Source organism: Monodelphis domestica, chromosome 7, assembly GCF_027887165.1.
Source record: "Monodelphis domestica isolate mMonDom1 chromosome 7, mMonDom1.pri, whole genome shotgun sequence".
Classification (NCBI taxonomy): Eukaryota; Metazoa; Chordata; class Mammalia; order Didelphimorphia; family Didelphidae; genus Monodelphis; species Monodelphis domestica.
Window position 1 is genome coordinate 285767105 of NC_077233.1, and position 26859 is coordinate 285793963.

At 40.4% G+C, this 26859-nt stretch overlaps 1 protein-coding gene across 5 annotated transcripts in view; it reads left to right on the forward strand.

The window, feature by feature from the left end:
* DMXL1 (Dmx like 1) overlaps window positions 1-26859 on the forward strand; it is a 178679-nt gene extending 151820 nt beyond the window's left edge. For 3 of the 5 annotated variants that reach the window (XM_007497841.3, XM_007497843.3, XM_056803948.1), the window contains 11 exons: window positions 2034-2120; window positions 3271-3392; window positions 3827-3968; window positions 7444-7494; window positions 7757-7817; window positions 9680-9807; window positions 12883-12975; window positions 13487-13578; window positions 17955-18007; window positions 21865-22082; window positions 24832-26859. In XM_007497841.3, coding sequence (XP_007497903.2) covers window positions 2034-2120; window positions 3271-3392; window positions 3827-3968; window positions 7444-7494; window positions 7757-7817; window positions 9680-9807; window positions 12883-12975; window positions 13487-13578; window positions 17955-18007; window positions 21865-22082; window positions 24832-25056 — 1272 coding nt within the window. In that variant the 3' untranslated portion in view covers window positions 25057-26859. The remainder of the gene's footprint in view (window positions 1-2033; window positions 2121-3270; window positions 3393-3826; window positions 3969-7443; window positions 7495-7756; window positions 7818-9679; window positions 9808-12882; window positions 12976-13486; window positions 13579-17954; window positions 18008-21864; window positions 22083-24831) is intronic. The other 2 variants (XM_001378346.4, XM_007497842.3) reach the window with 1 other exon arrangement.

Below are 26859 nucleotides of genomic sequence, written 5' to 3' on the forward strand. Positions count from 1 at the left end.
AATGTGACTTTAAAATGTTTTAAGAACTAAGAGAAAATTAATTATTTCTTCACCTTATTGGGTAAACCTACCCTGCCCTCTTAATTTTTTTTTAGTGACTTCTATTTTAAAAAAAAAAGAGATTTCTGTACAATGTATAGTTACCACAGGCTACTTCATTGTTTAATGCTAATAGTTACAACAGGCTACTTCATTGTTTAATGCTAAAAGCCTTTTCAGACATGACTTTCTGGGTATATCTGAGAACCAGAAAAGGTAAATAGACTTTATCTCAAAAGTATAGAGGTTGCAAAAAAAAAAAAATTCAATGAAAATTAGTGCATAGTGCAGTAGAAAAACATATATTCATTTCTGTGAGAATTACACATTTGTAGTATCTTTTTAGAGCATAGTCCAGCCGGATGCAGTAAAACTTACAGAAACAATTCATTTTTATCTCGATCTCATTCTTGAGAATTATCCTGAAATTTTAATTTATTTGGGAAAAATTGATCTCTTCAAAGTTTTCGTAAGGGTTTTTGTTTAACTTTCGGATCATTGGGCAACTTAAAATGACTCCAAATCAGGGAGTAATATAGTAATTAACATTAAATTGCACAGTAATTAATTATTGGGGTAAGATAATGCATTTCAACAAGTATGAGGGAGAGAAAAAAATCTGGAAAGACCTTTTTGAAATCATATGAAGCCAAAAAAACCAAAAAGCAGAATTAGAAGAGTCTATACACTAACTTTGATCACACTTTAAAAAATGGGAATGACTGAATGAACAAAGACTTATGAAAATTTAGATGGAGCGATGGCAAACTTCTCACACTTTATGGATGGAACTTCATATGATTTTTTAAAGTAGTTCTAAGGAAATTATATTAGTATTCTTGTTTGCCATTAAATTTATAATAAAAAACAAACGAACTTTAAAGACCTTGAGTCGGTTCTTTTGAGCCTTGACTTATTGCACAAACTTTCCAATTATAAAAATTAAGAAATATTTTTGGCTGACTGGCTGTTGCTGGATTAGATTAGATTTACTGATCTAATCTGCTAAACCCTCATCCCTACCCTTCATTATCTCAGAGACATTAGCTAGTAGAGACAGACCTTTACCTTCACACTGCCTCTGTATAGTGAGTCTATGGTTACTAAGATTCATTTATTGCTTCCTGGCTATTGGTAGCCTATTGGCTTGTTTTTAGAAAGCTATTCTATATCTGTTCTGTAGCCATTCTCTTTCGAGAGTGCCCTAATAATAGTCCAGCCTCATATCTTCTTAAGTAGCTATGTTATCCTCTGTGTCATCGTCTGATTTCCATGGCATGGGGTGAGAGATGGAACGTTAAGTGCCTCTATGCAGGCATCATCAGATTAGGGCAGTATCCCAATCCCCAAAAGAGTATCTTTTTGCCAAAATAAGAGTTCACAAAGATGCTCTAGTTTTCTTTTCTTACAACTGACCCCTCCTCTTATTATCCTGTGATGCCACAGAATGAGAATAAAGAATACATTTTATTTTATTTACTCATTCTTTTTTTTTAAACCCCTTACCTTCCACCTTAGAATCAATACTATATATTGGTTCTAAGGCAGAAGAGTGGTAAGGCCTAGGCAATGTGAAGGTTAAGTGACTTGCCCAGGCTCACACAGCTAGGAAGTGTCTTAAGGTCAGATTTGCACCCAGGACCTCCAGGAGTCTTTAGACCTGGCTGTCAATCCACTGAGCTACCCAGCTGCCCCCAATACATTTTAAATATGTGTGTATGTAAAACTTTTTTTTGCTCAAGAACATAGATTTACATATGAGTAATAGACCACAATGAAGTACATTCTTAGATATAAATAAATCCATTTTTTTGTTGTTAAATGTTTCATGTTCAATTTTTTGAAATTTTCTTGGTGGAAACCTTAAGTTATAAATATCAGATGATATTTACAAAACAAAGAATGATATTTTAAATTATTTTTTTCCTGTAATCTTCTTCTGCATTCTGAATTAAGTTACATTTTCTTGTATGTTCTTTTCCCTCTCAATATAGATAGAAGCTGAATTGGGTTACCCAGGAGGCAAAGCAAGAATTATCCATAAAGAATCTGACATTATTACCGCTTTTGCTGTTAATAGAGTGAGTACTTTTTTTTTTCATGTCCTCTTTGAATCATAGAAATACTCTCTTTTGTCTACATTTTATACTCTTTGCCTTCTCCCTTGAGAAATCATCCTTGTTTTAGATTCCTAGAACCTAGCACCATATATAAGTCATTTAATATTTGCTTGTTGAATTGAATTGAATTCTATTAGGGGAGTGGTAGATAAATTCTGAACTCGGAAACAGGAAGATCTTGATCCAAAACCTGCCTTTGACATTAGTTATGTGAAAGTGGTTGTGTCACAACCTTTCTGAACTAGTTTCCCATCTGTTTTTTAAAAATGGAAATAATCCCTGCAATACCTGTAAAGGGTTCTATGAGGCTTATATGACGACATTCAAGTAAGGCAATTAACAAACTTCATAAACTTCTTATAATTGTCATTCTCTCTTATGATAGTTTTCCAAAAGTCAATCTTAAGGAAAATGGTTAAATCGTCAAACGTTTTTCTTTCTCCAACTTCATTCCTCTCCCTATACCACTTTCTATTTTGTCTTTCTATTATATCCTTTTTTCTTTCCCTGGACCCTGTTTACAGATAAAATTCCTTGGGAAGCTGGGTTTGGGTGTGTTTCTTTCTGGAGCTTTAAAGATCATCTTTTTTTAGTCCTTTAATTTGGTAAGGGATAGAGGTATATGTTGTGATGATTCTCCCAGGTCTGTCTTGATTACATCAAACCAATTAAATTCAAAAGTTTGTTGAATGTCTTCTGTTTTCAGGCCATTCTAGATGTACTCTGTTCTCAAGCCAGGGGGTTATCTAATCAATAAAGGTCATTATTTACTTTAAAAAACAGACAAACAATTTGTCCACCTGTTTTTCTTCATTTGTAAATTTTGGTGAGTAATGAAGAGAAAGAAGGTGTTGGAAAAAAGGAGGTTATGGGGAAATGAGAGATCGTAGCTGAATTGAAATTTATTATTCCCATTCTTCTACTGTCTGTGATTAAACTGATGAAGGAAAAATTTGGCAGGCAAACAATTAAAGTCTTATCATTTTAGCAATCTTTCACCAGAAAGTGTCTTTTGTAGATCAGATTATTTTGTTAGTATATACTTATTCTTAATAAAGTTCATTTCTTTAAAACGGCTATTAAAATTTTTAAATACTCTGTTATCTTTCAGGCCAATAGAAATTGCATAGCAATTGCTTCCAGTCATGACATTCAAGAACTAGATGTATCTGGGATTCTAGCTACACAAATATACACTTGGGTAGATGATGAAATAGAACTTGAGACAAAAGGGTATGTTTTTATTAAATTACTTTGTAATTTAATAATATAATAATAAAATTAAAAAATTAAAAAAATAATAAAAAATGAAAGATTATAGTTGTGATTTAAGTTTTCAAAGATTTGCTAAACTATCCATGGTAAATTAATTTCTTAGACATTTTCCCCAATGGTGAATCTTTAATTTATCAAGGCTAGGGATGGAGAAAAGGATGGATGGAAATAACAGTATTGCTTATGAAAATATTAATATGAAGTAGTCTATGAAAAAGGATTTAGGATATTTTGAATTTCAATGCATTGTGTTTTTTTTTAACTTTAAAAAAGATCCTTAAAATAATAAACTTGAAGGCTATTTCAAAAGTATAAATAAACAGAATTCATTAGTAAGATGAAAAACTGAGATCTGATGCCGTGTTTTTACTTTGGTGGATGTCTGCTTGTAGGTCTGATGATTTCTTAGTAATCCATGCTCGTGATGATCTAGCATCTGTGCAAGGCACCACACCATATACTCACAGCAATCCTGGCACTCCAATCCACATGCCTTGGCTTGGTAGTACGCAGACTGGCAGAGGAGCATCTGTGGTAAGCAAGAACATTATTAGCAGCAATACCTGACAGTTATAATTAATTCTAGCCCCTCCCATATAGGGTCAGTATCAGGAACAAATCAAGTCATACGTGCAAAGCATTTCGCCCACGGTTAAAGCCCTGTATGGAGTGTGCTGATATTCTCCTCTCGTGGCATTTGGGCCTCCCGAAGAATACCTGTGTGGGCGATGCTGCAGGTAGTCCCGCTCCTGTTTCACAAAGGTGGCAAGGAAGGCCGATCTTGGCCGGTTCTCCCTGATGCCAAGTCGGACAGTGCCTGGCCTGGACCACCAACAGAGCTTTCGCCAACCCTTACTTTGCATCTCGGAGTCAGCGCTGCGCTTTCATTAAAGCTTCAGTTTCAGAGCTTTACGTGCCGGCGCCGGGATTTACCTTGGAAAGTAACAGGGATCATGAGGCCATTTTGTCCCCACGACGCTGGTCTGCTGCACGATGACCTCCCTGGCGGGCACCCCGAGGACCCTTTACCGAGGCCCACATGGCGCTGGGGATAAAGCACAAAGGGAAATCGCCCTCCCTGCAGGGAGCTCGCCTTGTCTGTCAGTGGGGGAGAGCTTTGGCCGTCCTCACGAGTGTGCCTCGGCAACGTGAGCCGGCGGAGGCAGACAGCGGCAGGAAGCCCGGGGTGAAGGTCCGTCAGGGTTTGAGGAAGGAGGCAGGCTGGGCAGCAGGAAACCCGGAGGGCCGAGGGGGCCACACGGGGGCCGTGCCCGAGACTCGCCGCCGGGAAACGTGGCTCCGCCTCTCCTGGCCGGTTCAGCGGACTGGAAGGAGTGGCGAGATGGCACGTCCGTCCGTGGGAGCGTGGACGTGCCCCGTGCAAGGGAGGCCCTGAGGTGTCGGCGAAAGGGGGCCCGCGTAGGACAGTCACCACCATCGAGGCGGGGCTCGTGCTCAGAGTCCAGACCGCCGGAAGGACGGGCGCTTCGGGAGCTCCTCGGAGGGCGGCCTTGTGCCAGGTCACCTGCAGTGGGATCGGTGGTGGAGGAAAGCCAGAGAAGCGCCGGGGGGGGTCTGTCAGCCCGGGGGCTTCAGAGGGAGGGAGGGGGCCCGGAGCGACAGCCCAGGCTGCCTTCAGCCAGTCCCATGGGGACTCCCAGGCCGGCCAGTCTTTGGCAAGGGCCGGCGTAGGGCCGAGCGCAGGGCCCACACTTACATTCGCCAGCAGAGTAAAGCCTGAAGAAGACCTAAAGGTGCACTGATGGGCTGAGCAGAGCTTCTGTGTCTGGGACCAAGGGGATTCTCAATGCATGTTTGGACTGGGCCGAGGTCAGAGATGCAGAAGAGTCCCTTTTCCTACTTGTTTGTGCTTCAAGACGGCTGTAATTTTGTAGGGTCATTTAGTCCTGTTCTTTCTCGTGTAGTATAGCCCATTCACTTGTGTTATCGTTCTTTTTGTGTGTGTTGGCTCCAAGGCAGAAGAGTGGTCAGGCTAGGCCGTGGGGGTCAAGTGACTTGCCCAGGGTCACACCGCTGGGAAGTGGCTGAGGCCAGATTTGAACCCAGGCCTGGCTCTCCATCCACTGAGCCACCCAGCTGCCCCCTGTGTTATCATTCTTGACCACCCTAGCCCCCTTATAGGGAGGCCCTTGGTACTTTGTCTTAATGCCCACAAAGATTATGTGACTTTAGGGTGCACCGCAAATTAGTGGGATGACTGCTAGGCCGGGACTCCTAAATAGGAATATGTTTGGCATTAAATTTTAGACCCAGTGAAGTATTTTATGAGTAGCAGCGACATGACTTTTCTTTATTCGGGGTACCTGAATTCCTCTCATTGGCACGTAATCGATCTGTGATTTCATCTCTCGATGCGTTTCAGCACAGAAAGCAGCTCCTCCCCAGCTTAGTGTGTGCTCTTCGGGCTGCCGCCCCAAGTGAGCAGTTCGCTTTTCACAAGCCCTTCAGAGCACGATTCGATTTGTCATTTGGTGATAGATGCTGCCTGCAAATAGCTTTTGCTGTTGTTCAGTCATGTCTGACTCCTCATGACCCCATTTCGGGCTTTCCTTGCTACGATGCTGGGATGGTTTGCCCCTTCCTTCTCTAGCTCATTTTCCTAGCCCGTACCTTTCTGTCTGAGAACCTGTACTTGGTATTGGCTCCAAAGCAGAACAGAGCTTGTCAGTTCGGGTGAAGTGATTTGCTCAGGGTCGCCTAGCTAGGTAATGTCTGAGGCCAGATCTGTACACAGGACTTCCCTCTTCTAGGCCTGGCTTTCTATCCCCTGGGCCAGAGAGCTGCCCTTTCTCCAGGTCGTTTCACAAATTAGGAAATTGAGGCAAACACAGTTGAGTGAATGTCTTTTTCCAGATTTGAACACAGGAAGTGGAGTCTTCCTGTCTTCAGACTTAGCACTTCATCCACTGAGCCTTAGTTATCCTTCTAAAATCCTTTGACGATAGTTTAAACTTATTACTTTTTAGCTACTGTAACAATCAGAAGTTAAGGTAGAAGCTGTACATTCTATTTTTTCCTGCTAGGCTTCTTGAACGTGAAATGCCTTTAGGAGAAAAATGCCTATCTTTACCATTTTGTGATTGTGTTTTCCTATTGCTTCATCATGTCCGGAAGCACTCTCGTGTCCGCCCTGGTCTCCTAGTTTGGAAAGATGAGCTGAACCGAAAGGGAGTTGCAATTGACAAACGTGCACGCATGAAATTGAAGTTTAAATTTTTCATTACTTATTCTGGGGATCTTAATGACATATTTTCATCTGATATTCTAGAACAGCTTTGCATCCTTCTTTAACAATTTTCATTTTTGTGCTTTCTTCACCTATATTTACTCACCTGCTGCTGTTTTTTCTTAAATTGTTTTCTGTGCTACATGAGGCAGTAGCAATAAATTATTAACTTTCAAAGAAATGATTGAAACATTTTAAACCAAATCCTCTGTTATTGTTTTAGAGGAAACATTTTAAAACTGCAAATACAGCTTCTAACATTTGAACATTTTTAATTGGAAGAAATATAATTTTCTTAATTTTAATTATTACTAAATGCAAAATATAAGAGCCAAAATTAATTGAACAGTAAGAGTTTGCTACTACCAGTTTTGGTGATTTTGGAAAACATGCCGCTATTACAATTACTTTATTTCTGTTGTTAGGCAGCATTTTTGTTCTTGTTGGTATCCTCTTACTATAAGTGTTGATCTAGACTTTTATCTCCCACTTTAGACTGTCATAAATTTAAAAATAAACCTGCACATTTGATATGTAAATGCAATTATATATAAATATAAATTATTTTGAAGTCCCTTTGTTTTTATATTTTTTCTTAATGTTACATGACAGGCTACTAACACAATTCAGACTTTGGTAAATAAATGAATTAACTTCCAATCTGATATATCCCAAACAATTACAAACCTTTTTTTATTAAATTTTCTATTTACCTCTTTTTTTACATGCTTCTGCCTGTCTTTCTTATCTTACAATATTCAGGAATATGCCAATAAATTTAATGGAATCAGAAAGGAATTGGCAAGAAAGGAGGTAAGACTAAATTATTGAGGAGAATTTATGCTTAGATTCTTAGTTAGTGAAGCAAAAAGTTTCTGCACACTTAAATGTAAAATCTGTGCTAGGAGATTTAGTTAATGTTCTTATTTCTAAACATTTTCAGCACCCCCTGTGGTAGAGTCAACCAAAGAGAAATACTGTAATTTACTGAATTGCTTTTCAATATTTTATTTTCCTCTCATGATTTATTTTTTGCATTCTTAACAAAACATAAAAAATCCTTGTATGTTAACAGATGATTAAGAAAACCATTAATAATGTCAGAAGAATGGCTTCACATCCAACACTACCTTATTGTAAGTTGATAATGGGTTCATATTCAATTCTTAACTGTTTGGGACATTTTTGTTTGTTTTTTAAGTAGTCTAATTTAATGTTGAAAACTTTTGGAGTATTTCATGTTTAATTTGATTTGGGGAGATAATTACGTGCCCAAAACAGGTTATAGAACAAAGAAGCCTAAACCTAACGATCATAGCATCTTGGCATTAGTTGATCAGTTTTTATTACTATTTGTTCAGAGATTCACTTTTATTAATCATGAGTTGGCATCAATACTCATATTGTTATGTGAGTATCCCATGATAGCTTATTTTTTCAACACTTGATATGAAAAATGTCCTAAGAATATAAAATGAAAATGGCACATTCTCATAGACACCAGCATAATAAAATGAATGAAACCAGCAGTCCTTTCTTCTTTTTTTTAAAGCCCTTACCTCTGTCTTAGTATCAATTCTAAGACAAAAGAGTGGAAAGGGCCCGGCAATTGGGGTTAAGCCAATATGTATTTAAAAGCTCCCCTCTAAACTAATAATACTCACAGGGGCTCTTTCATAGCGCTTTTAGGTTTTAAAACGTCCTTGCTGCCCACTCAGAGCGGTTGTCTGGAAGTGTAACTATCATCTGCGCTCAGCGTGGAAGAAACTGAGTATTAGCGTCACTTATTCGTGGCCAATAACTTCCCCGTTTCATAGGTAGAATGCGAATGTAGGTTTCTTTGGGGCACTTCCGCTTCCTGCCTTCTCCCGGGATATCGGGTGTCGAGGGAGCCCGACACCCGATATTAGTCACCTGTCAGGTCGGCCTACGCGCCGCAGCTCCCCTGGATCATTGCGGCCTCCCGAGGCAGAACTACTGACCTGTGGGACGAGGGGGGAATAAGAGCACGTGTTGCAGAGAGCCTAGACCTTCACGCTGTGTGGCCCACGGACGTGCGCCCGGCGTGGCTCCACTGCTGCGAGTGCTCAAAGGGGTCCCTTCTAGCAGCATTCCAGTCTCCACCTCAGGATCGTGTGACAGTGGGGATTGCCACATATTGCGCATCCCCTGCCACTCCTTTAGCATAGCCAGCGTCTTCTGAGCCTTTTGGCTCCTGCTCCGCCAGAGAGCCCCACAGCCCTAAAAGGGAGTGGCCTTAAAGTCAGTGACAAAGGTTGCAAAGGTTCTCCCCCTTTGTGCAGTACCACAGGTGCAAGAGGGGAGGCAGTGGGGGCGGGGGCAGCCGGGTGGCTCAGTGGGTGGAGAGCCAGGCCTAGAGCCGGGAGGTCCCAGGTTCAAATCTGGCCTCAGACACTTCCCTGCTCGGTGACCCTGGGAAAGTCCCCAGTGCCTCGCCCCGACCACTCTTCTGCCTTGGAGCCAATACACAGTATTGATTCCAAGATGGAAGGTTTAAAAAGGAAAAAAACAAAAAAAGAGTAATGGCAGTGATGGTCAGAGTGATCCAAAGCTGAGGCTTGGGAAGGCACAACTGATGATGAGAGGGTAAGCAACTCCAGAGGAAAAGAGAATATAAAGCTGAACTAGTTCACCAAAGGGAGAAGATGGGAACAGGAAGAAATCATCGCTGGTGCAGGGGTAAAGGCCTGAGTCGGTTTGAGGGGCTGGAGGTCAAGATATGGACAAAAAGCAGCATTTGATATCAGAAGGGAGCATTCGGTTATTTTATTATTGTATAGTTTGTTAGTAGCTTATGGAAATAGAGCTTTCATATAGCTTTGGTTTATGGTATAATCATTTATTCAAATTCTACATTTATGCAAATGTTCAATTGTAATTCATGTATTACAATTTTTCCATATATTAATTTTTTTCAAAGCTAAATTTCAAAGAATTTTTAAAAATATTTTTAATCTTTGCCTCTTTTCTTATACAGATCTAACAGGAGCTCAAGATGGAAGTGTCAGAATGTTTGAATGGGGTCATTCCCAACAAATAACCTGTTTTCGGTCTGGGGGCAATTCAAGGGTGACAAGAATGCGATTTAACCATCAGGGAAACAAGGTAGTATGCAAGAGTATGACTTCTGAAAATTTATATGTTGTACAGAACTTCATTTCTTCATGTGTATTGTACGCAGGGGACATATCCAGATCCTTGTCCTCTGCTCTGTATTCTAATTTCTTTGTTGTCATTCGTTTAGAATATTTTGTTTTAAGCTGGCCCTGTTGAAACTATTTTCAGTATTCATCCATAATTGAATATTTGGCTGACCTGGCCATCACAGAACTTTCTTAAATTATGCATTAAATGTAGTAAACTTCTTCATCCCAAAGAACAGGAATTCCACCGGTTAGAGAAAACACCAAACTCAGTTAATTGCTACTGGTAGCCTCTTTTCCCACATTTCTTTTTTTTTTTGGCAGAGAAGCATTGAGTAATGGAGAAGCCCTTAAAGCAGGCAGCAGGAATTTAGGACCTCCAATCCATCCATATCTCCTCAGGATAATTGCAGGATTTCAGAGGAAGAGTGAAGTACATTCATACTACAAAAATATTAAGGAATAATAACAACACTTTGGGGTATTCTTTGTAGAGATTTAGGAGGAGGAGTCGAGAAAATTAGTGAAATTGTTTTAAATTGTAGATTTTATATTTAAGACCAAATTTGTTTTCGTTAACATAGGCTATGTGAGAAAGTCCCCTACGCTGGCAGTGCGACGTTTTCAATACTTTGTTTGAAACCTACTTTCAGGGTCAGGTAGAATATGCAGCCAGGCAGCCAGTTGTCACCAGATTAAATGCAAAAGGGATTAGTAGTTATGGATGACTTGACGTAGAGCTTTGCAGTTTCATGCATAATATTTGAATGTGGAATTCCTAATTCTGTTCTACTAAATTCAGAATTTAAAAATCGCCCTACATCAATCAATCAAGCATTTATTAAATTCCTTTTCATTTCAATTTCTAGTCATTAAAGAGGGACAGGCGCGTGCAGCTCTTAGGCTTTCCTTGGCCGACGTGCCGGAGGGGTTGCCCCCTTCTGGCTCCCTTTGCACATTCGCAAGGTCTCTTCCTGGCTCCCGGCCCGCCTCATCTCGGTGCCCCCGAGCAGCTGGGGGAGGGAGCCCGTAGGCTGGGGCGCTTGGCTCTGGTGGGAGATGAGCAAACAGAAGTCGTGCCCCGTAAGATGTGGCTGTGCGAGTGGGGAGGGCTGGCACTCTGGGCCCATTGGCTACACCAGACAAGCTGCTAGGACCGAGCCTGGAGGACTCGTCTGTTAGGCGAGAAGAGCATCTTCCCGATCCCGTGCCGTCCCGTTCTCTGGATTGCACACGACCCCTTCTTCTCCCATTCAGCATCCGCACAAGCACCGGCTCCTCCCTCCCCCACTCACACCTGATCTTTATCTCCACCCCCCCCCCCCCCCCCCCCCGTCTCATGTCCCCTCCTTCTCCCCTTCTTTCTTCTGGGCCCCCCGCAAGATGAACTCTGCCTTCCGCGTGGCTTCTGGTCCCATCTGATGACCTTTCGTCCATCCCATCCAGTCAGGGCCGCTCTGTGTACCCTGCCGGAGCGTCCTCCTTCACGTCCTCGGTCTTGCCCCGCACCCAGTCACCTCCGCGTCCGTCCCTGCCTCTCCCCCTCTGGCCACGGCTCTGTCTCAGTGGGGGTAACTCGTGCTTTGGGTCTGCTGCGGCGGCGCAGTGCCAGACACGCACGTGTTTGCCCCTGGGCAGCCGCTCTTCCACTCGTCGGCATTCAGGGCCTCCCCTCCTCTTTAGCCTGCCGGTCTCCCGTGGGCTCTGCGCTTGGCCGGCTTCTTTCTAGGACATCCCGCCTTTGACGGGGCCTCTCGCCGGCTCCTCCGACTTCTTCAAATCCCTCTGAAGGCCTCCCTTGATTGGAAGGGGCCGCTCGGGCCACAAATGGCATCGGCTTCTATTGCGGTTCCCTTTTCTTTTCAACCTTTCCCAATTGCCTGATCCAATAACCTGGATCAGGTCTCCGCCTGGCCTTTTGTCCCGTGCATTGGTGTCGGCGGTGAGTCTTACGTGTCTGCTGGAAGAGCTTAACAGCCCTTCTGCTGCCAGGGAAAGAAGACTTGCACACGGGCGAGGATGCGCAATTCCGAACAGTCTGGGCTCCTCTGGCCGCCTCTCAGGGGCTTCTTTGACGCCTGTTCCTGTTTATTGACGGTGGGCTTGGTGCTTTCTCAGGCTTAGAAACGCTAAAGACAGCCGAGATTTTTTTTTTATTTTTGGTTTGCCCTAAAAGAGGAAACTTTTAATAGTATTATTGATGGCTCAGCAAAACTGTTCCTTATTTAATACTACGCCAGTATTATGTCACCGGCTTCTTTCTGTTTCCTCTAAAATCATCTTAACCGCCTGACTGCAACATTCCTACAGCTCCAAACAAACTCTTCCAGGAAATGTGTGCTGATCCTTGCCTGGCTGCTGTTATAGGGAGTTATCAGTTAGACAGTCCTGTAGGAGTTTTGCTATGATAAGGTATTTTTTCTATTAGAGCTTGGTTTTCCTAAGCCTTCCCCTGCTCACTCGTCTGAAGCTTGCCTGGAGATTCATCATACTTGTCGATCAGGGAGGTCAAACTCAAATAGAAGTGGATTTCTGCAGATTGCATAGTGACTAAGAAAGCAACAAATTCCTATTATGTTACATTCCGTTTTCCTTATTTTTAAAAGTATTTCCCGTTACATTTTCATCCAATTCCAGCCTTATTTGAAAGTTTGGGCCATATTTGTAACTCTTGGGTCCTGAGTTTGACCCCTCTGCTAAAGACTCTGCTCATACTACTGCTAAGGCTCTTCAGCGTTTACCCTAAGGGGTCAGGGGTTTCCCCCTAAAAGCTGGCCGACAGGACCATGGAGTACTCTTCTGACATGACTATGCCTCTATATTTGTTCAAGTCCATATTTGTTTAAAAACTCTAATATCAGGTTCTACCCTAAATCATGAGTCTAGTATTCATTTACAAGGCCCTCAAATGGAACAGAAGATAGATATTTTAGTTAAAATTTTTGTAGAAAAGGTCACCAAAAATGCCACTGTACATTTTAAAAGCATATATGATATTTATGTACTTAACGTCTTCCTTTAATGTTTTCTCTCCAAGTTTGGAATTGTTGATGCTGATGGATATATAAGTTTGTATCAGACCAACTGGAAGTGTTGTCCAGTTACTGGAAATACTCCTAAGCCGTATTTGGTAAGCCAAGAATTAAAAAAAAAAACTTTATTCAGAGGTAGAATGTGGGTTTTGTTATCTGATCTTCTCTCTTTTCTCTAGACCATTTCCCTGCAAGGGAGTATTTATCTTTTTTTCTTTTTTGTGGTCTTATATGTTGCTGGTTTCATTAAGTACAATGAAATTGTAAATTATTTAACTTTGGTGAAGATTTTACAAATTTTTGTACTTTATATACTATTATTTAAGAACATAAATTTTTCTTATTAAAACAGTGATTTTTGATTAAGATCAAGAGAGCACAAATAATTAAAACACAAATAATTTAAAGTCTTTTATTCAATAGTTCTTTTATTAATGATACTGAGAGTATTTGAGTAGTATATTCTTTTATTTAATACCATTTGATATTGTGTTGGAGGGGAAACAGGCTGCAATTTTTGAAATAGCCATTGAATATTACATAAGATTGTGGATCAAATATCTTTATACTTAACTTTATAAAAATTGTTCTTATTTTTGACCATTTCAGACATGGCAGTGTCATAACAAAACAGCCAATGATTTTGTTTTCATCAGCTCCTCTTCTCTAATAGCCACAGCAGGTCTCTCAACTGATAACAGGTGAGATTTTATCTCTAAATCCTATATGCAAGTATAGCCAATCTTGTAGTTGCTTCATTATTACCCTTTCTCTTAAAGTTTTTATTAATCTTCTAGTCATCTTAAAATTGTTTTCTTTATTTTATTATAGTAACGAATTTACACATAAGTTTTCCAAAGTTACATGGTTCATTTTGTCTCCCTCCCTTCTTCTTTCCCTCCTCCCCGAATTGACAGGCAATTCCTTTGGATTATACATGTATTATCACACAAAACATATTTCCATATAAAGCCAAAACCCAAGTAAACAAGTGATCCATTATGTGTTTCCCTCTCTGCATTTCTACTCCCACAGTTCTTTCTCTAGATATCCAATAGCATTCTTTCTTATAAGTCCCTCAGAAATGGCCTGGGTCATCGTATGGATGTCAGTAGCACAGTCTGTCGCATTTGACCGTGCCACGATGTCTCCGTTACTGTGTACGATGTTCTCCTGGTTCTGCTTATTTCCGTCCACAGTAGTTCATGGAGGTCTTCCCAGCTCTTTCTGCAATCATCCTGGTCCTCGTTCCTCAGGGCACAATAGCATTCCATCACCCTCATTTCCCAATTGAGGCGCATCCCCTCAGTTTCCACTTTTTGCCACCACAAAAAGTGCAGCTATGAATATTTGTGTACAAACAGGTCTGTTTCCATTCTCGAGTCATCTCAAGAAAGACCTTCTTGGCTGCATTTACCTTTGGAAGTAGTTAACATAAGGAAAGTGAGGGAAAATTCAGCATTAACCTAGCTCTTTCTAATGTTTTGTCTCTTGAAATTCATGTCTAGGCTGGAGCCATAGTAGATTATTTGTTAGTAGATTTTTGCCAGTGGAATAAAATTCACCACAAAACTTGTTTTCCCAACTTATCTCGTGTGTTAGGAGAACAGAGAGATGGTCTGTATCTCGCCTCATAGATTTACGTCAAGTCCTTTGTAAACCGTAATACAGGAAAGAACTATCAGCCGTTAGTAATAGTAGTAAAACATTTAAGGGGGCTGAGCTTTGGGGAGCTCTAACCTGAAACACTATTTCTCCAGTGCCCAGAGAGCTCTCAAAATTAGCAAGGTGGGACCTTTTACTCTGTGTCGCACGGAAGCCTTTCAGGGAACACTTGAGTCCCCTGTAGCCTGCCATGAAAAATGTCTCTGACAAGCCTACATGTGATTCCTTTTCATTTATGCACCACAGTCATTTGAGGTCTTCAGATAGACTAATAAAGCTATTTTCCCTTCTTAAAAAAAAAAAACACTTGGGGGGGGCAGTTAGGTGGCTCAGTGGATTGAGTCAGGCCAAGAGACAGGAGGTCCTGGGTTCAAGTACGACCTCAGACACTTCCTAGCTGTGCGATCTTGGGCACCTCACTTACCCCCCATTGCCTAGGCCTTAGTGCTCTTCTGCCTTAGACCTAACATACAATTTGATTCTAAGTTGTAAGGTCAGGATTTAAAAGAAAGAAAAACATTTAATGCGTTTCCCCCCCAGTTTGTTATTTATTTATTTTTAGTATTCTTTTCTTTTTAAATGTTGAGTTTCAGATTCTTCTGTCCCTCCAATCCCTCCCCCCTCACTGAGCAGGCAAACAATATATGTGTTAAGCATGTTACATTATATAAGACATTTCCATATTAGATATATCACCAAAAAAGCGCCCCCCGCCCCCAAGGGCAAGAAATTTTCACTTCAACTTGTACTCCTATCATCAGTTCTCTCTAGAGATGGATAGCGCTTTCTCATCCTGAGACCTTTAGAACTGTCCTGGCTCACTGGGCTGATCAAAGTTGCCAAGACTTTTACAGTGGATCATCATCACAACATTGCTGTTACTGTACACAGTGGATCTCTGGGTCCTTCTCTCTTCACTACATAAAGATCTTGCCGTGTTTTTTGTAAAGCCATCCCTTCATCATTTCTTATGGCACAACAGTGCTCCATCACAATCATCCCACCGTTTGGGCAGCTTCCCCAACTGATGAGCATCCTCAAGATTTCCAACTCTTTGCCACTACAAAAAAAGCTGCTCTAAATATTTTTGAACATATAGGGTTTTTCCCCTTTTTCTTTGATCTCTTTGGGATACAGACCTAATAATTATTAGGTTATTGCTATTAGTTATTGCTAAATAAAAAGGTTAGTTTTATAACCCTTTGGGCATGGTTCCATATTGTGCTCTGGAATGGTTGGATCAGTTCACTGTTCCATCAATAGTTTTTTAGTGTACCTTTTTCTCCTTCATCCCCTCCAGCATTTGTCGTTTCTAACGGGTGTAAAGTGGTACCTCACAGTTATTTTCATTTGCATTATTCTATTATTAGTGATTTAGAGCACTTTTTTCAGAAGATTATAGATAGCTTTGATGTCTTCTGAAAACTGCCGTTTATATCTTTTGACCATTTATAAATTGGGGAATGGCTGTTATTTTTGTAAATTTGACTCAGTTTAGTATTTGAGGAAAGAGGCCAGAGAAACTTGCTGTCAAAATTTTTTATTCTCCTCATATTCTATGGTGCCTTTTAGCAAAAATGCTGTTTCTCTGATAATCTCTCTAATTAGTCTGCTTTTTGCTTTTGCTTTGTCTGAGATCATGATTGCTACCTCTGCCTTTTTGTTTTTTCTTTTACTTTATATATTCTACTCCAGCCCTTTATTTTAACTTTCTATGTGTCTTTCTGTTTCAAGTATAACTCTTGTACAAAACATATCATTGGAATCTGGTTCAAAATCCATTTTGCAATTTGCTTCTGTTTATGGATTAGTTCACTGCATTCCTTTTCACAGTATTAATTGCTAACTGTATATTTCTCTCCTCAGTTTTCCTTGATAATTTCTTGAATGCTGATGTCTAGGCTCTTTCCATAATCATGACTGTCAGATAGTTCAATCATTCTTAAATTATTTCTCCTCAATCTATTTTCCAGGTCAGTTCTTCCAATGAGATATTTTTCTTATTTTTTTTTCATTCTTTTGACTTTGTTTGATATCTCCTGGAGTCATTAATTCCCATTTGTCTAGTTCTAATGGTTAGGGAATTGTTTTCTTCAGTGAGAATGTGTTCATATTTTTCCATTGGCCATTTGATTTTTAAGGATTTCTTTTCTTTTCTTTTATTTTTTTTAACCCTTACCTTCCATCTTGGAGTCAATACTGTGTATTGGCTCCAAGGCAGAAGAGTGGTAAGGGCTAGGCAATGGGGGTCAAGTGACTTGCCCAGGGTCACCCAGCTGGGAAGTGTCTGAGGCCAGATTTGAACCTAGGACCTCCTGTCTCTAGTCCTGGCTCTCAGTCCACTGAGCTACCCAGCTGCCCCCAAGGATTTCTTTTCTTAAGCAATTTTTTTTGGCTCTTTAATGTTAGGCCAATTCTGCTAATTAAGGTAGTTAAATACTTTTTGTAACTTTTTTTTACCAAATTGTTAATTCTCTTTCCAAAATATTTTTGCTTCACTTTCCTTTCTTTGCTTTTTCTTTACCACTCATCTCTTTTTTCAAGTCTTCCAGGAATTCTCATTAGCCTTGGATCCAATTAGAATTTTTCTTTGCAACTTTTTTAGTAACTATTTTTCCACTGTTGTCTTCGTCTGAGTTTGTGTCTTGGTCTTCCCTCTCAGCATAGCAACTTTTTAATGGTCATATTCTTTTGTTGTGGTTGTTTCCCCATTTCTTTAGCCTATTTCTTGACTTTCACCTTTTCTGTTAAATTTGGATTCTGCTCACTAATTGCTAAGAGGCATTGTCTCAGACCTCAGACATTTTGTAGTACTGTTTCTGGATGTCTGCAAGATGCTAAGATCCACGGAGATGTGTGATCACTGCTTTACCAAGGAAAAGCCCATAGTTTTCTGCAGCTCTGTGTTATGGTGTTCCTCTTTACCTTAGAACTTTCACCAGGGTCCGTGCTCCCTTGTGATTGACTACCAGCACTCCTTTCCCCCTCTGTACCTATGCCCGAGAACTGCTTATGGGCTATATAGAATTGCCAGTCAGCAATTACCCAGTTCTAGCAAAGGATCCCCTGTGTCCCTGACCAGTTGTCCTGCCCCCTTTGGGTCTTTGGGTTGAGAGCTTCCCAAGATGCTGTATCATTATTTTTTTTTCCTAAAAATGATCTTTATATAGTATACAGAAGTGATTTATCTTGAGTCCCTTAAGAATTAGGAATATTTACAATTATACTTGTAAATGTTTCAGAGTGATCTTATTATGAGATTTAAAAAACTTGAGAATATACTATGAAAAGTGAGATCATAATATCATGAAATATATATTTGCTATTACATTGCTCATCTAAATTAAATTAATTAATTAATTACAGCTAATTAAAACAGTCATATAAAAGTTAGTGATAATTTTTTTTTCAGAAATATTTGTTTGTGGGATACTCTTGTGGCACCTGCAAATAGCTTGGTACATGGTAAGTAAATAATTTTTGCAAATCATGAAATGAATAACAAATGGTTGTAGTTAGATGGATTTTTATAAAGCTCTAAAAAGTATATTACATTTGGATACTGAAATTACTAGACAAGGTTTTGGTTTAAGAAGAACTGAGAATTTGTCAAGTTACCTATTCTTGAACCTTGCTCAGCTCCTTAGGAGTCTTAATCATTGCGATGCCCTCTCACAACGTCTCAGCATTCAAGTCAGAGGCATCCAGGTGATAGCAGCAGATAGGTCATTGGATTTAGAATCAGGAAGACCAGGCTTCAAATCTGACCCCAGACACTTAACCTTTATCAGCTACAGTTTCTCACATACAAAAAAGGGATGATGATAGCATCTACCTCACAGGATTATTGTGAAGATCAAATTAGATTATTAAAATTAGATTACAAAGCTCTTTTAAGTCTTAGAGCCATCTATAAATGTTAGCTATTGTTATTTTTGTTATAACATGTTTTAGGAGCTTCTTTACAGAAATGTAGGTTGTAAACAGTGCAGTATTAATTCAAGAGTGCAAATAGAGTAAATACTGACTAGTCAGACAAAAAGGTATCAGAAAAAGTGTGGAAGGAATCCTTGTGATTCACATTTTGTATTGTTTGAGGTTACTTTGGGAGCCCTAAGAACAAGCTACCGATCTGTGTTCTCCTCCTCCTTTTTCTCAATCTAGCTCCTGTTGAATAGGCCAAACGAGATCATTTAAAGGACTAGAGATAATTCTACAATAATTGCTTCTCTCCTAAGATAGCTCTACAATTATCCAGTAAATTGCTCTGCAGTCTTCTGATAAGCCTACATTTCTAAAATGTCTCTTTACCACAGCGATAAAACTATGCTAACTATGCTAGCTAGGTACGGTGTTTTTTCAAAACAATTATGCCTGGCATGGCACTTTGTGTTTAATAGAGATGATAATCAAACACAAGTACAAGTATGCCTTCCAAAAGTTTTTTCCATTGAAACCTAGAGTAAAAGCATGCTTATGAACGTTCAGTCAGGCTGCTCCATATTCTGCTTCTTTCTGGGAATATTTGATTCACTTGCATCTACTTCCTATGATGTATAACTTTAAGATGCACAACTTTTAATAACGCCATCAAAACAAGTCACATCTTTCTATCAACTGATTTCAACCAAGAGGCCTGCTGACTTCTGGAGACATACATATATCTAGGACATGATCCTCTTCTAGAAATTATGGTGATTCACCTGGGGGAAATGAGACCTCCAGAAAGTATTGAGAAGCAAGCAATTGAATTGGGGCACACGTGGCATTTTCAATTCTATTGCAGATTGAAGGAAGGATTTCAGAAGAGAAATAGAAATTTGGGGAACCAAACATTGATTAACAAAGTTTGTTTGGGGGGGGGAGGATTTGGATTTTACACTGGAGCTTAAAATATCAAAATAATGGGTTCTTGACAAAAGATATAATAGAACTGTATTTGTATCCTTAGGGATTTACTCAAAGCTTTGACTGAAAACATGACAGGGAGAAAACTTGCCACTCAGATTTGAGAAGTCATAAATAGTAGCAAACCAAAGCAGCCTGAGGTTGTTAAGCAGGACTCTAAAATCAAGATTCTCTTAATTCAAAGTTGATGTTTGGAAGAAATCAAGGACTCACAAGACAATGAACAGAAAAGGCAGATTTACTTTGTCTTCACCCAAGAAGGATATTCTGCAAGAATAATTAGTAAAGCTATAGAGGTGCTTAGCTTTTCCGACTGTGACTTTCCCTCATCTCCATCTAGAAATAACCCTTCTCAGTCATCATCTATAGTGACTCCCACGGTCCAGAGAATTCACTGTGTATAACAGCCCCTGAACTCACTTGGCTTGGGCTTTTTATTAGCTGTAGACCTCCTGAGCAGAGGAAGTTTTGAAGCCTTGACTGGGAAGCCTCTAGAGAAACTGAGGCTAGAGAAGTTGTGTAGAGAAAAACTGGGATAGGAAACTGCTGCATCCATGTAGTGAAGTGGATTGAGCATTCATCTTAGATCCGTAAAGATGTGTATTTAAAACACAACTCAGACATTGAATTGTTATATGATGCTAAACAAATTACTTAACCTCTCTCAGCTTCACTACTGAGGATACCCAGGTCTAAATTTGTGACCTTTTGATTAAAGAATAAAAGAGTAAAAGAGTAACTAAAGAAGAATTTAAACCCAGACTTCTTAATGAAGTTCAATAATCTGTTTACTCACATTATCACTCTGGCACTCATGAAAGACTTTTGAGTTGTTTGTTATGATTGGTAGCTAAATAACATCACTAGAAGAATATTGGCATTAGAGACTTGTGAGCAAACATTTTGGTAGTTCTCGAAAACACTGCAGTTTCCCAAATGTTATCCATGTGTGTGTTCTCCTACTCAGTTCTGGACCATGCTTTTTGTTCATTTGCAGTGCTTATCCAAGATTTAAAATACTGACGGATTACTTCAGTAGACTCTTCATTCAGCTTTATATCACCTATGTTTCATACATTTTTCTTTTACTTGGTTGTGGTTGGTTAAAATAATCCCTTGATCATGAATCAAACATGGATTTCTTTGTGGAGGAATAGTGTCATGAGACAATGCAATTGATGCATTGTTAACATAAAAGTTTGGAGAACATGCATTTTTAAAAAAAATTTGACTGAAGTGCAAAAGTAGAAATAAACTGGAAGCCACGTGGTTTCGGATCAAGAATTGAAGTAGGCTAAAGACATTTAGACTACTCAGAATATTCATGTCTTTTGCAGTTTAAATAATAAATTATTTTTAATAGAAAGTATTTTCAAGAAGTGGTGACAACTGACTAGCAACATTAAAAGGAAATTTATTCTTTTTCAGACATTCTAGACCTTAGAGAACCAGCTGGTTTTGCATAGTCAGAGCAGTTAATTAGAGATAAGGACAAAGTGAAAATATTACTACTAATCCTAACCTGATTAATTGGAAATAGACAAAAACAAAAACATTGGCTTTATTATAATTTATATTAGAGATTCTTAACCAATGCAAAGTAGTCACCACAGTGGGGTGGTGAAAAGAGTTCACTAACTAGCTCAGCTAGAAAACAATTCAGAGTTCAAATACATACATACAAATACAAAGATGGAACTGTGCAAACTCCTTTGTAGAACAGTATGGAGATTGATTTAAATAAGACAAAACTGAGCTAAACTGGCTTACTAAACATGAAAAAATCCTTTAGGAGGAAACAATTCTACGTGAGCTCCAGCTAATTGGATTATCTTAAGAACATTTAATATAGATAAAACCAAGAGAAAATAAGTAGCCACAAGATGAGTTTTTAGAATGATCTACTCTTTGGGAATAAATTTCAAGTTTAGATTAGATAAAATATTTATTACGTGCTTACTTATGAGCCAGGCACTGAGAATACAAGTGCAAGTAAAAACAAAGATAACTCCTGCCCTCCTATTCATTCTCATAGGTGAAGACAATACACAAAAAAAAATCTGAGAAGGGGAGGAGAGGATAAGAAATGTATTCTAGTGGAGGCAAGTTAGAAAAGTCTTCTGAAGATTTTTCTGGAGCTGGATCGTAAGCCCGGTTAGAAGTGATCATGGTGGGTTTGGATACTTCCTCAAATTAGGTATTTCCCTTCATTTCTTTTTGCAGGCTGTTTAGGTAGATTCCACTATTGCTGTCAGTGTGAGGAAGTGGTAAAGCAAATGAAAAAGAAATCTGTGCAGGACTCGGCACTGCTATAATGGCACTCAAGAAACATTTGTATTAATAAAATATATTATAGGTTGGGTTTTTATAAAAAGAGAATAAGTCTTAGAATCCTTATGATTCTTTAATTCCAGCTTTTACCTGCCACGATAGTGGTGCTACAGTGCTTGCCTACGCTCCAAAGCATCAGGTGTTACTATCAGGTGGCAGAAAAGGTTTCACGTGTGTATTTGATCTTCGCCAACGACAGCAGAGACAGTTTTTCCAAAGCCACGATTCTCCAGTAAAAGCGATTGCTGTCGATCCAACCGAAGAATACTTTGTCACGGGTTCTGCAGAAGGCAACATAAAGGTGCGTAAAAGCCATTGATACCCTGAGTGCCAAAAGAATCCTGCTCTAAGGTTTTGTGTTGACATTTAGCTCTCGCTCGGTGTCTGTACCACCAACTCCCTTCTGAACACGATCATCGGGCAGAGCGTTTGTCGGAGTCGGAGAAGGGATCCCAGGGACGTGGGTGGGCTTGCTCTGTGGACGAGGGGCCAGCAAAGGCGCGCCATAAGGTGTTAGACACATGGGAGGGGAGCCAGGAATAGTGGTGCTGTGAAAGCAGAGAAGGAGAGTTCCGGGCGCGAGCGGCCACCATTGTCCAGTGCCGCGGCGTGTGGAGAAAGATGAGGCCAGAGAAAGACAGCCGGATTCGGCACTTTCGGGTCGCTGTACCTCGGAGAGAACAGCTTATAATGCGCTTACGAGAGATCACTGCGCATTTATCATGAGCCAATGTTCCATCGCTTGGGCGCTGTGTGCTCAAATGGCTCAAAAATGTCGCTCCTCGGGGGCTGTTCCTCCCAAGGCTCCCACCTCTGGGCGTTCCCGTCGCTTGAAGCCCATTCCTGACCTTCTCTCCGGCCTCCTGACTCCCCGCTTTCTGTCACTGAGCTAAAATCCCGCCTTTCGCCTGAAGCCTTTCCCCGCCCCCTTCCGCACCGCATTTGTAGAGTTTTCTCTAGGGGAGGAGAGAAGGCCGTTTCTTGCCCCTTTCTTTGTGTTCTCCTTTGGCTCCTTATCAAACTGCCCGATTCTAAGCAGGGGAGACCAGGGCGGGGAGCCTCTGGCCCCGGCAGGCCGGCTGAGGGAGAGGAGGGGGTGGCGGGCTGGGCCCTTTCTACGCTCTGCGACCTAAAGAAAACCACGCGCGGGTGTCGGAGCTGATTGGTGAGCGCAGCTGCGCAGGAGCCCCCAGCTGAGCGCACAGTCAGTCCGCACTGACTGGCCTAAGGACCCGGCGCCGTGGCTGCACAGGAGGCCGCTCGTCCGAGAGACGGTCTGACGACAGCGAGGTGGCTGGCCGGGACCCTGTGGAGCCAGGCGGCCTGTTGACGCTGATTGGTGTCGCTGCAAGGTTAGACCAGCCCTTGCCAGAGTCTTACGGCACCTGCACAGCGCCTTTTCTGGTAGCTCGTGCCTCAGTGGGCCCCGAATGCCTTCATGGACTGCACAGAACATACGTTTTTATCCATCGGTTCCGTTTCCTCACCAGAAACAGCTCTTTCCTCCTTCATTGATTAGGCCTTGTTTTCTGAGAACAGCTGATAGCCTGTGAATGGGGCCACTTCACAGGCGACCCACGTGGCTCATCAGGAAAATCTCTTGGTTAAGTGAAGGGGACGTAGTTTGCCTCTCGGTGTCCCCGCACAGCGGGGTCAGAGCGCAGCCCTTCATCCTGCAGCCTCGGCTGCTCTTCCACGCGTGAGCTCACGGGGATGAGGGCGCTGACGAAGGCAGAGGCGTTTCAGGGCCGTGCAGCCGGGATCAGGAGGAGAACAGGGAACTGGGGAGAGTGTTTTCAGTTAATGCTCTGACAAAAGCTTCGGTTACCAGCTATGTAGAGAATTGGGTCAAACTTATAAGAGTGCAAAAGTGTTGAGACCTGGTCAAAAGACAGAGACAGGTTAGCTCAGCTGAAGTTAAAATGGGTGGGAAAAAGTTCAAATCCCTATGGATTAGAGAAGTACCAAATGCAGCATCTGATATCCTACCTCCTGTCTCTCCGGTTGGCGATTGTGGCCAAAAAGGGAAATGATACATGTTGGAGGGAATGTGGGGACATTAAAAACTGGTTAGTGGCAAAGAGTCTGAGAGTGTGCATGGATTGGGGAAGGCGCAAACGAACGAAGGAGGGCGGTCAGCCGGGGGAGGAGTGGCAGTAAGAAACGAGGAACAGAACGAGGTCAAACCTTGGGAAGATGCCTGTGAACCGATGCAGAGTACAGCGAGCAAAGCCACAGGGAATCACTGATGACCTGTGAAGGATTCCGTTATCAGCAAATCAGGATGCCAAGATAACTCGGGATTAACAGAAAAATACTCTCCCAACCAAAGAAGGATCTATCGGAACCTGACTGCAGTTCAAAGGATGTCTTCTGCCACCGCAGAGGGGATGCGGAAATAGGTATTGCATGAAAGGGCTGGGGGAACCCACAGAAGACCATTTTCCACTCAGAGCGGGAAAGGAGAGAATCTGAATCATAAAACAGCAAGAAACTGTGAAAAAATATTTCTATCTGTAACTAAAAAGCAGTGCAGAAAGTCTTTGGTCTTGTATGACAAGAAATAAAATAAAAATAAGTGAATCAAATGGTTCCTTAATGCCTTAAATATTCATCTCCCCTAAATGTCTACTTATCCTGACTTTCTGTGAACCAGCTTAGTTTATTGTATTATGTACTTCAAAACCTAACAAGTATTCTGAATTGATATTAATAGTTTTGCTTACAGCTCGCCTTACCGATACCCTTTCTGTGTGTGTGTGTGGGGGGGGGGTTGGTGAATGTCCTCAGAGGGCAGGATCTTCCCTTCTATTTGCTCTTAACTACAGAGTATTATTTTTATTTCAATGGAGGAGGAGAAGATGAATGGTAAGAGTTTAAAAGTAAAAGGTTTTGTGCAGATGTAAGAGAGCATCTTCATGTATCTTCTGTTTCGCTTGGCATTTCTGCTCAGGTTAAGTTTGGTTGTTTCTGAGCAAGCAGTGCTGCTTTTAATGCCTTTTAATCGTTGTTTCCCTCTAGTAATCATGGCCATTTCTAATGCGTTTCAGATCTGGAGCCTCTCCACCTTTGCTCTTCTCCACACTTTCATCAACGAGCACGCTCGGCAGTCCATTTTCAGAAACATTGGAACGGGAGTGATGCAGATCGAGACGGGCCCCGCCAATCACATCTTCTCTTGTGGAGCTGATGGGACAGTGAAGATGAGGATCTTACCTGATCGATTTAGTCCCCTAAGCGAAATGCTGAAGAATGACGTGAAGTTCATGCTCTAGCATTTTTCAGTGATAGGAATTCCTCTGACATGCTTTATACAATGGCCGACAGACATGATGTTCAGTGATTACTTTGTAGCTGTTGCCACAAAAATAAGCTTCTGCTCCCGCGTGTTAATATTTATTTCATGGACCTTTGCCCGATGCACTGATGCCTTAAAACTTCACAAGGCCATTCAGAATTTGATTACGTTGCCTGAAGGAATATGTATAAGCAACTGTAATAGTATATTTATGATACGTGTGGCGTGCTATTAAAAGCATTTTTTATTTTGTTTTGGTAGGAGGGAGAAGTCACACACTTCCTGTAGGCATCTATGTGTGGAATCCCTTATTTGTCATGAAAAGTCAGCCTTCTGATCATCCTCACCAATCCCGTATCCCCTGTCAGGTTGCTAGTAGAATAGGGTTTGGCTAAGAATCTAGCAATTGAACACCTTAGTGATAAGTCAACTGGATGTCTCAGCGCATCCGTGTATCTCATAGAACTCAGGTTTTATTACCTGCACAGCTCAACTTCAGTTCAATCTGTGTGTACGACGGAGAAACGGAACATCTCGTACATTTTCTCTGAAGTCTAAAGAAACGACTGCTATCAGAATGGCAATTTTTTTTACTAAGAATAGAATTGCCTATATATTTTTTTGACATTTGACCCCTTCACCACAGATGTACAAACATTGCAAATAAATATCCCCAAACATTAAAAATTATTATTAAAAATTACATTGATAAATAATAGTTTTAGAAGTTGATAAGAATACAATATCGATGTGTATGGATTTGGGAAAAAAAGACTTTTTTTTATTTTAGGAGACTATCAAAGAACATAATTTTATTTGCATTTTTCCTTTGTGGCCTTTATGTTGTTCAGCCCAAAGATGCTGAAATCTTGGCAGCAAATTTTTACTTTGCCTTCAAATTCATATTTATATATAGTGGAACTCGAGTGTCTAACATTTTATCTTCAAAATACACTATACCTTCAGGAAAAAAATCATCTTTGGGGATTTTGCTTTTTTTGCCAAAATAAATAATTTACAATTTAAATGTTCTGACCAAACTATCAAAAAATACACAAAGCCTTTAAATTTTGTAATGTGCTAACATTGTTTCTGTAACTATTTTGTGCTATATCTTGAATTATAGAAAGCTTGATAAATACTTGAATTTTACCAATGGGACTGGAGACAGATGGCTATATGAAAAGTCTATAGTGGTTTTGCTAAAAGTTATTTTGTGAAATAGGGACTATGAAAACCTTTTTTATGTACCAGATATCATCTTGGAGATTAGCGGTAAAGAAATGAAAGGCTGGTAAAATGAATTTTGTAATATTCTCAGGATACTTTTATCTTAAAAGTATATTGTTAACGATTTTGTAAATTGTATTACATAATTTTAAATGTGTTGAGCAAGTTGCAGTGCAAACACTATAGTTAGTTGAAGGTTTTATGCACATAACCTGAACTTATAAATTGTGCAATAATAAAATTTGGGCATATTTTGCCATGAAGAAATCTGTGATAACATTGCAGAGAACCAATATAGTTGTTTGATGTAGTAAAACTTAATTCTTCATCAACATTTTATTTGTGTAAGCATCAAGACTTAAAAGGCTTTAAACACATTTTATTTTAATTTGCTGAGGAAATTTACTATTGTGCTTATAAGAAAAAAAAAAGCAATGTGTTGGGAAAATCCATGTTTTAATGAAGCATTATATTAACCTTTAAATGATGTAAAGGACTTATGTATTTTACCCCAGAGTCATAGTATTTTAAATAAACAATCATGCAGAGA